This window comes from Pongo abelii, chromosome 9 (assembly GCF_028885655.2).
Source record: "Pongo abelii isolate AG06213 chromosome 9, NHGRI_mPonAbe1-v2.0_pri, whole genome shotgun sequence".
Taxonomy (NCBI): Eukaryota; Metazoa; Chordata; class Mammalia; order Primates; family Hominidae; genus Pongo; species Pongo abelii.
Window position 1 is genome coordinate 59497089 of NC_071994.2, and position 10546 is coordinate 59507634.

The window sequence follows — 10546 nt, forward strand, 5'->3', positions numbered from 1 at the left end:
CCCTACTTGGCGAACAAAGCCCTTGAAAGTGGGCCTGTAGGGTTTTCAGGAAGAGCATCTATGGGGTGGGACGTAGGAGGTCCTGAGGTCCTGATGGCATGCGTGTGTTGGGGGTGGGGAGGTGGTATGTGAGTGGGGAAGAACCCTTGCCAGACCATCTCCCAGGGGCCTTGGACTCAGGGGAGGGCACAGGTACCTGTGTGTGTGTGCATTGTGAGTACATTGTCTACTCTTGTTTCTTAAGACAGAGCTCAAATGACAACTCCTCCAGGAAGCCCTCCCCAACACTCAGGCTAAATAAATGCTCCCTCCTCTGCTCTCAGAAAGTTTATAGTCTGATGAAGAGTACCTATGCCATCTGTGATGATGCTGGCCCACATGCCGCTCTGCTCACAGGATCCGGGCTCCTGTCATCTTATGGAATCTGATAGTGTCAGGATGCTCTAGGTGCTGGGTAGAGGTGTCTGTGCCTGTCTGGCCTTCTATGCTGCCTCTTTGCAGTTACACCTACTACTAATGGCCTGTAAGTGCCAGAGAGCTTATAGCACATGTCTACACTCATTTAGATTTTCCTCAGAATGCTGTGGGCACCCTATCACATCCTCTATACCCAACGAGGCCCCCAAATGATGCCCGGGCCACAACCTTCCCGTGGTTTTTCTGGTTATCACAACTGGGTTCACTCACTTTATATGAAGGGGATGATTCTCAGCCTTGAATGAACTTCAGAATTACTTGGGGAGCTTTTGAAAAAAAATACCAATACCTGGCCCTGGGTATCTGGGGCAGAAACATTAAATCAGAATATCTGGGGGGCGAGCTCAGACATGGGTTTAAAAAATACTCATATCAACCTGTGTACACTTCCATAAGAGCCACGGACGTGTGTAGTAATGTAGTCAAGGTCATTACTACATTACTTCCTTCCCCAGGCAGCAGGCTTCCTCCTTGCAGTCCGCCTGCCGCCTACAGGCGTCGCTGAGGGACAGCTGGCCCAGTTTGCGGATTTTCCTCCGGATCCCACACCCATGCCCAGGGAAAGCCGGAGCCACGGCGGTATAAATTAGCGCCTTTATTTTGATCACCTGAGCGAGCGCCCGCGGCTCGCCCGCCTGCGGTATAAACGTACAAATTCCCTGTAGCACCACACACCATGCCTCAGAGATAAATACAGCCCCAGGGGCTCCTGCTCTGGCAAAACAACTCTTATTTACAGGAATAGATTACAAAAGTATTACAAAAAGTGGTCCTCAACCGGGGAACGGGTTGGAGGTGGGTTACGGTTACACCTGCTACATTTGGGACCGGAGTGCACTGGGTCTCACGCCCCCCAAATAACCGGTGCATCCCGAGGCAGGGCGTAGGTCTGCGAGGGTCTCACCCCCATGGGGGAGGGCGCGAGAAAACTGAACCTAGCCCCTCAAGGTTCAGCTCTGGCCCACCGAGGAACACGGAGCGGCCATCGCAATGAGTCTCCGGGAAGGGTGCTGCGTGGAAAAAACTGCGCTGTGTCCTTGCCCTGTGAGGCGGGGGCGGAAACTTCAGTTTTCCCGCCTCTCCTACCTCAAAAGGGGTCGCTTTTAAAGCGCTGTTGGGAGGGGGGCATTTAAGTTCAATCTTCTGGGCGCGAGGGACCCTAGGGGCACCATCCCTCGGGCGGGTGGGCGGCCACCATTCCCTCAGAGCACCTGGTATATCGGGTTGGGGTTTGCACCCGCAGGGCACTGCGGGGCGGTGTCCGGTGACTGGGTGGGGTCGCCGCTGCTCTCTTCCTCGCTGGGGGCGGCAGCCTCTTGCCTGCGCGGAGGCGACTCAGAAGGCACGTCGGCCAGCAGGAGGGCGGGCGCCGCAGGGCTCTGGGTGGAGATGCGCTCCACGATGCTGGACAGGCAGTCTAGGCTCGACACCGCCGCACTCTTCCCGGGCCTGGGTTCTGCGCGGGGAGGGCTCGATTAGTACGCAGGGGTGGGGCCGCGACAAGCCTCCCACCCCTGGGCCCAGTACTTTGAGACAGGTTGGAAACTGAGGACTTGTTAGAGTCCGGGACAATCTAAAAGAGAGGGAGCTACTTGCTTAGTATTTCATTTCCTGCACCACCTCCCAGGACATAGGCGTCTGTGAGTGGGCGTGGGAGCGTCCTAGATAGAGGCCAGGATAGCTCCATGAAGGCCATAAGGAGGAGAAGCGAGCAGGGAGAAGCCCGGAATACCCACCGCTGGGCGCCTCGTAGTAGGCGCCTTCGTAGCAGTTCCGCCGCCGGGCGCCGCTCGGGGGACCGCTGTAGTCCATCTGCAAACAGCAAGGGCGACTGAGTCAAGCCCGCGGGACGGCGCGGGGCCCGAACACCAATTCCTGTAGCCACCCCCTCCCTAACTCTAGCCTCAGCCTCGAGTTCCGGGCCCAGACCTGTCCTGGTTGGGGGGTAATTACCGGTGGGTAGGAGATGAGGTCTGCAACATGCAGGGCCAAACCAAGGGCGGACAGTCACCAAAGAGAGCAAATTTACATTTTGGAAGTAGGGATAAGTAGAGAAAAAGATCTTCACGTCCGCGCTGCAGTGTTCTAATAGCGCCCCCAATGGGGCGGCTCGAACGCTTGCCCGCACGTTTCCAAAACAGGCTACCCCAGTGACAGCTGCCCAGGACAAGGGGGTCCTCTCTCTCGGAAAGAATCCTGGCCCAAACCTCCCGCAAGGCCAGCTCCCCGCCCTCGGAAACGCGTCCCACATATCCCGAGCGCCGCCCTAACTTCCTCACTTCCTGGGGTCCCGGCCTTACCATGCCGTCGGAGCAGTTGGAGCGCGGGCTGGACGCGTCGGAGTCGCCGCTGTAGTGCTCGCCGCCGCGGCCCGGGGGCAGCGGGCCCGGCGCATAGAAGGCGGCGGCGGCGCCAGGGGGCGCGGCGTCCTGGTCGCGCAGCAGAGCCTGCAGGCCCTCGATATAGCGGATGGCGTTGCGCAGGATCTCCACCTTGGGCAACCGCTGGTTTGGGTTGCTCGACGTGCAGCGCTTGAGTGTCTCAAAGGCCTCATTTACTTTGCTCAGGCGGCGCCGCTCGCGCATGGTGGCGGCCTTGCGGCGGTCGGCGTTGGTGGTCTTGCGCTTGCACGCCTTGCAGGCCCACAGTAGGCAGCGGCCCGCCTGGTGGTGCCCGCTGGGCGCGCGCACATGCTCGTCCTCACGTGCACCCGGGGCCGGGTGCACCGCCGCGGGGAAGTGCGAGTGCTCTTCGGGTTTCAGGAGCGCGCCCACCTGCATCAGGCGCGGGTCCAGGTCTTCGAAGAAGCGCAGGTCCGGGGAGTCGAAACACGGGTCGTCATAGAAGTCGTCCGTTGTGGCAAAGGAGCAGAGAGAGCCGTCGGGGGCCGTCAGGTCTACGTCGCGGAGCGGTGGCGACAGTAGCTCCATATCCTGGCGGTGGCGCGGCACGGTCCTGGCTTCGCCCAACCCAAGCGGCAGAGAGTGGCCGGAACTTTCTGCCGCTCGGGAGCCCCAGCTGTAGATAGCAAAGTGCTGGAAGTCTGAATGCCCACCCACTGTTTCCCACCCCTCCCTCTCCTGTCCGGCCTGATTTGTGGTTAAGGAAAGCGGCGGCAGCGCCCTAGGGCTTCCTCACCCCTAGCTTCGCGCCAGGCGCCCTGGGCTATTTATCCGTAGTAGCCTAAACGCCCCGGAGCCCAGGCGGGCAGCTGGGGGAGGGGGAGCCCGAGGCCAATAGGAACACAGCGGGGCGGGGCTTGGGGGGGGGGTCCCCGGGGTGGCCGCAGGGGCCCGCAGAGTGGCCAGCCATCCCGTCCCTCCACACTGGCGCGCGCGCTCGGTCCCCTACTGGGCAGGGAGGGAGGGAGCGACCGGCAGCCCTAGGCGGCTGCACTTGGCTCTCCGGCACGCCCTTTCCAAACCTCTCCAACACCCGACTGCTGTATCCGCGGGAAACGCTGGCTGCGCGCGCTCACCGCTGAGCTGACTTTCAATACTCCTCTGTCCCCTGATTTGTGGGGGACCCATGGGTAGAGCGGCTGTAGAAATCAGGTCGTGAGAGATTTGGAGAGAGGCAAGGCATTGGGGGCACAGAGCTGAGAGAGTGAGACTGTGAGAGAGGGACCGAAAGAGGCTGAGAGACACTCAGAAAGCAGAAAGTTTAGAGCGTCAGGGGCAGAGAAACGCACGAGTGCAACAACAGGCAGAGAGACCCCGAGAGTTGAAGTGGGCGAGCCCGAGACAAACGGGTCGTAGAGGCTCTGATATTCCGCCAGTCCCCGACCTGGGAGTTGCTCAGGAGGTCGTGAGCCCAGTCCTTCTTCCCTGGACGCTTAGAAACCCAGCTATGGTTGTACAGGAATCGGGGATTGCTGCTAAAGCTTCGCGCCAATCTCTCCAAACTCGGATCCTGCCCAGGTTAGGAATCCCGTCCGTCTAAATCTGCACGTTTCCACAGCAGGGGTGTCCAGTGCCATGCCTGGGGTCTAGGCTGAGCTGCCTCTTCAGCTGGGAAGAAAACCCTTCTGCTCGGGGCTTGGCTCCGCCTCACTCGCGGTGCTGAGTCAAGGAAAGTGCATTTCGCCAAGGTGGCAAACTTCAGGACCTGGCCTGAGAATCTGACCTCATCTCACCTGAAGTCTCTGAGAGTGCGGTTTGCAGACCAGTTGAGTTCAGACTCCAGAGTTTCCCAACTGTGTGATTTTGTGGAAGTCATGTCTCCTTCCTAAGCCTCAGTTTCCAGTTATAGATTTGGGGATGACAGTAATTTCTTGGAGTAATTGTGGTGGGGATGAGAGTCTGAAGAGACCAAGGATGTGGAAGCCCTCAGGCGGTGATGTAGGGTTATTCGAGCAAGGGGATTTCAGAGTTGGATGGTGTGTCCCGCAGGTTTACAACTCGTCTGTGGCACCATGCCCTGACAGAGTCCCACGAGTCTCCAGGCCTCAGCTGTGTCTCTTTCCTGCAGCCTCACTGGAAAGGCTGGAAACAGGAGGAGGCAACCACCCCATGGGATGTGGGATATCTGGCTCCCATACAAGCCTCAGCATACCGGCCACCCCCATGGGGCCCTCTCAGCCTCTTCCTGAATCTGCAGTTCACACAGTCCTCTCAGCACTCTAGCTAGGAATCTCCGTTGGCCATACATCCCTGCCTGGATCTCCCCTCCTGGGAACCAGAAATTTAAGCAGGAGTGATCGTTGTGCCTTTCCCACTAACTTCTGGAAGGCATCCTAGCTGGCCGTTCTGGGCCTTAAGAAGTCCTCCCTTCCCACAAAACTCAGAGGGCTCTGTTGGGGTCCTAACTTCTTCACTTCTCTGCTGCTGATAGTGGTGCTGAAGGTCTCCCTTCATGAAGTACTCACCTCGCTTTACTCCATAGAGCCCACCTGTATTTGTTCATTCAGTAAAGTCTACATTATGGAGCAGCAGTGACAGTAAATCTAAATCCTGGCAGAGGCAGCAAAGTCCTGGCCTCACCCCACCCAAGCTGCAGGGGATCACCCAGAAATCCACATATTGTTAGGTATCCATTATATGCCAGGTACCAGTCCAAGTGTGGGGCTAGAGCAATGAACAAAACCAAGACTCTGCTTACATGGCACTTACATGGTCAATGTAAGCAGGGTGATAGACAATAAACAAATAAACAAGGAAGTATGTGATGCCAGGAGGTTAGAAGCTTTATGAAGAAAAAGCAAGGCAGGGAGATACAGTGATGAAGATTATGGAGTGATTAGAGAAGGCCTCTCTGCTATATTTGAGCAGAGACCTGAATGAAGAGAATTAAAAAGCAGATACCTGGAGATATGTAGGGCCAGATAGAGGGATAAGCCTGTGCAAAGGTCCTGAGGCAGGACTGTGTTTGGCAGATTTAAAGTATGGCAAGGAGGCTCGTATGTCTGCAGCAGGATGAGTAAAAGAGGTAGTGGGAAATGGGGTGAGAGAGAGAGAAACAGGATTATATTCTGAGATGGCTTGAGCCATCTCACTGGAGGGCTTGAGCAGAAGAGAAGAATATCACTATCTGATTTACATTTTAACAGGAGCATGCTGGTTACTGGAGGGAAAGGGCAGAAGGAGGGAGACCAATTAGGAGGCTATTGCAATAATCCCAGTGAGTGGAGCTGGTGAAAAGTGGTGGTTGAATTCTAGATATATGTTTTCAAGATGGAGCTAGCTGTATTTACTCATGATTGCATGTGGGAAGTGAGATAAGCAAGGAGCTAAGGATGACTCCTGCAAGAATGGAGTTGGGAAGACTAGGTTTGTGGGTGGTAGACTAAGTGTCCAGGTTTGAGCAAAATTTGAAATGCATATTGGATATCCAGATGGAAGTGTGGATTAGGCAGGGGGATTTTTGAGGCTGGAGTTCCCAAGGAGAGGTCTGGGTATGAGGAAGAGCTGTCCATTCTACCTCTAAGATCTGTCTCAAGTCTGTCCATCCCTAGTGTCACCATCCTGGACTAAGCTGTCACACTGCTGCTCTGGATGACCACAATAACCTGGCTGCCCTCCTCACTTCCTCTGTAGTCTCAGTATAATCCATTGGTTACATAGCAGCCTGAGTAGACTTTTACAATGTAAATGGGATTATGCCATCCTCCTGCTTCAAACTCCCCAGCAGCTTCATGCATTTAGAGTGAAATCTCATCTCCATCCCCTGGCCTGTCAGGCCCTGCATGAGCTAGCCTCAGCCTGTGTCTCCTACTACACCTGGAGGCACCATCCGTTCTGATTGCTCTACTCCAGTTAGCCTGACCTCCTTTCTTGTCTTCTAACACTCTGAACAGGATCCTGCCTTGGAGCCTTGTCCTTGCTGCTCTAAACTCATAGCATTATCCCCTGGGCTTTTCCCAAGATTGACTGCATTTTATATAATAGATCTTCTTGCCTCCTTGGGACATCGCTGACCATTTCCTCTAAGATAACTGCCTCCCATAGTATGGGTCACACCACCCTGTTCATTTCCTTCCAGGCACTGCCACTCTTTATAATCTTCTTCATTAGTTTGTTCATGGCTGACTTAGCCCCATGAAGGCAAAGACGTTTTGTTCACAATGACATTTCCAAAAACCATCACAGTGGCAGTCACACAGTAGGCACCTGATAAATGTCCAATGAATGAATGAGTGGCCTCATGCCCTTTGCATCTCTATGCATATATTTGAACTTCTTGAACCATGACATTAATGAAGATGGTTGAATTTCTTCAAAACTGGGCAGTCACATGCATGATTAGACATCCATGTTCTGTTACACTTGCTCTTCCCAGGAAAGGCTCAGACCCCATCTGCCTGGGGCATGTTCTCTTATGCTGGGCATTATACATGGCATGCTGCAATATTGCAGTGGTATACTATAGAGAGATTTGGCATCTCGATGTGTCTTCTTATTGTTTTTTCACTATATTCACAATGAGGAATATAAGTAATTGTTGTATTGATGATTTAGAAACAAATACTTCTTCCTACTTGCTCAAGGCTCAGCAGAAAGCCAGGTGCATAGTAGGCACTCAATAAATATTTCTTGGGCAAATGAATGAATGAGTCTACTTAACTGAAGAGTACTCTGAGATTCCCAGGTGAGCTATTCAAACCACTTATCTATGCAAATCTAGATGTTTCCCACATCTGAATAAGCAAGAAACTACAAAATAAATTGGATGCTGAGACAAATGATTACAACTTTGCTTTTTGTGCTTTGTGTTTATAAAAACTTCCTCAGGACTGTCATCAAGTTTCCTTTACAATAAATAAGTGAATGTTATATGTTTGAACTTACCAAACACATTTAATATTTTATCACTTATGGCTTATAAATCTAAACTGCTTTGACAGTTTTAAGCTTGATTTGTAGCTACATCTTATTCCATAATTAGGAAGCGCTGTTTTAAAGCACACAGACATTCTAGTGGTAAAATGCCATTTTTATATTAGGCTTTCAAGTGGGATTTTTGTTTGCTACCAGGCTTCTGTTGCTTAAAGAAAGATTGGAACTCACTGAACTCAGTGACCATTTCAGACCTCTCCAGGCCTGGCATCCACACCTGCCTGGAATCACCCTTCTGGTTGTGTCTCCTCTTTGGAGAGAGGTTTGTCAACACCATCATCTCTTCCCTGCTGCCCACAGAGCAGGGAGAAGTATGTCCAACCTGGGACATGTTGTCCTTTTAGTCCCAGTGCTGGGTTGGGGGTGGAGGGAAAAGGGATACCAAGTTTGGAAGCTGAAAAAATTCAAACTCTTATACTGCAGAGTCTAGTCAAGGGTGCCCTTTGTCCACAGGTGCTGGACTTGTTCTGTGAGGGGCCACTAGCAATGGGCTGAGGGATTTTGAGGGGGTCCCCTGGCAGCCCCCTCACTCCTCAATGCAGGTCTGACCAGAATGGTAGGTTCTGTGCTTGGGGGCAAGTGCACACCTCGCCCTGGGCCTGGCTTCTGCTGTCTTCATGATGAGGGGCTCCTTTGGTGGGGAGTGGGGAGGGAGTGTTGCCTGGGCTGCCCCTTCTCCCTCTGCCCTTTCCAGTCCTCCCCTCTCAGCTCCCTTGGCTGCCCTGCCCAGGGGCTATAAATGGAGAGCTGGCCTCTAGAAAGGAATGCGGGCCTGGCTGGGCCCCCACAGTGTTGTGCCCTCAGGGAGCGGCCCTGGGGCTCCCGGCAGCCTTTATATATATAGCCTCTGGAAACCCAATCCAGCCTGCACCTGCCCCAGTCTTCATGCACCCTGCCCCTGCCCAGGCTGGGCCTGTGGCTCTGCACTTGGGCTGACACAGGCTGGGTATCTGGCCGGGAGGTGGGGGGCGCCAAACGGCCAGAAGGTAAAAGCATGAGTGGGCCTGGTGGGGCAGGGCCAGCTCCAGGTCCCCTCTCTGTCCGCAGCCTTTCCCTTCCTGTTCCTGGGTCCAACCTGAGTGCCCCGCTCTGTCCCCTGACAAACTTGCTCCCTGGGAAAGCCAAAATCCACCCACCACGTGGGTATAGATCCTTCTCTGGGCCCAGTCTGGTTTGGTCAGGAGGGACTGTGATATTGCCAGGATATAGACATGGTCCCAGATTAGGGACAGGGTCCCAGAGATTCCCCACAGATGGCCACATTTCCCCCTTTGGGGGTACTCTCTGGCCTCCCACAGACAAGAAGGGCTTAGGAGTCTGGCAGCTGAGCTGGGAGTTGAAGAACAGGAGTCCGCACTGTGGAGGGAGGGAACAGGAAGACAACCAACAGCATGTGCCCTTCCCACCCAGTGTGCAGGGTGTGGGGGCGGGGCGCTACCGGGGTGGTGGGGATATTCCCACTCTCAGTTGTCCAGTCTCTGATTCATTCACTTATACAACAAACATTTATTCAGGTGCTGGGAATGTGGTGGAGAACGAAACAGACCATGTTCCTTGTTCCTGTGGAACTGACATGCTGGCAGGGCAGGGCAGACAATTAGCAATACACATAATAATAAATAAATTATATAGATGTTAGAAGGCAATACATGCGGAAAAATATTACAAGCAGAACAAGATGAGCAGGATTGAGGTGCCAGGGTGAGGTCGGCTGTAGTGTTAAACAGAGTGGTCAGGTTGGCAAGGTAACATTTGAGCAATGAGTTAAAAGAGGCTTGGGAGTTAGCCATGTAGCATCTGGGGAAGAATGCTCCCGGCAGAGAGAACAAAATAATTATTGAGCACCTTCTATGGGACAATCACTCCTGTTAGGAGCAGAGGATTCTGTGGGTACAGACAAGCATGGCTCCTGGTGCTAAGGGGGCTGGGGGGTTGTGGGGGTGGCATGAGATAGAGTTTGGGGATGGGGTTTGATGGGCAATCTGTTCCTTCTTCTTTTTTTTAAAATTGAGACAGAATCTCGCTCTGTCATCCAGGCTGGAGTGCAGTGGCGCGATCTCAGCTCACTGCAACCTCTGCTGCCAGGGTTCAAGCGATTCTCGTGCCTCAGCCTCCTGAGTAGCTGGGACGACAGGCGCGAGCCACCATGTCTGGCTATTTTTTTGTGTGTTTTTAGTAGAGACGGGGTTTCACCATGTTGGCCAGGCTGGTCTCGAATTCCTGACCTCAGGTGATCTACCCGCCTCAGCCTCCCAAAGTGCTGGGATTACAGGCATGAGCCACCTGCACCTGGCCAATTTGTTACTTCTAATGAAAGAATATCTTACAAACCAAGAGATTCTTGAAGAACTAGGCATAATAGGCTAGAGCTGTTTATTCCCCTCTTCAATAGGTTTATAAAAACTCCCTCCAAATCTGACGTAGTACTTAAATTTAAGAGGGAATTCTCTAGATGTGATTTTTAAATTTAATTATTACTTCATCTAGAACTAAGCTTTAGCCCAATTCAGGATGTGAGGTGAGGGTGGGCTGCTACCCAGGGAAGAGGCTAAAGGGCATGGGATGTGACCCATGTGAGCTTGGCGTTATGGGGGAACCCTCCCTGCAGCCCGCCCAGCTCTTTCCCCCACCAGGCCCCGCATGCCATGTGCACCTCACATTCCATGCAGCCCTCACAATGCCTCTCACTCCGGGTTCTTTCCCAGGTACTAGGAAGCCAGGTGAGTGAGAATAGC

The 10546-nt window shown here is 53.5% G+C and overlaps 1 protein-coding gene across 1 annotated transcript; it reads right to left on the reverse strand.

Annotated features, from left to right (window-relative positions):
• Positions 1 to 912: 912 nt before the first annotated feature.
• On the reverse strand, positions 913 to 3619 carry MYOD1 (myogenic differentiation 1). Its single transcript, XM_002821992.4, has 3 exons — positions 2778 to 3619; positions 2214 to 2289; positions 913 to 1933 (listed from the first exon to the last, which is right to left on the reverse strand). Exons 1-3 carry the CDS (start codon positions 3405 to 3407, stop codon positions 1680 to 1682), a joined length of 960 nt encoding a protein of 319 aa, XP_002822038.2. The 5' UTR covers positions 3408 to 3619; the 3' UTR covers positions 913 to 1679.
• Positions 3620 to 10546: the final 6927 nt, after the last annotated feature.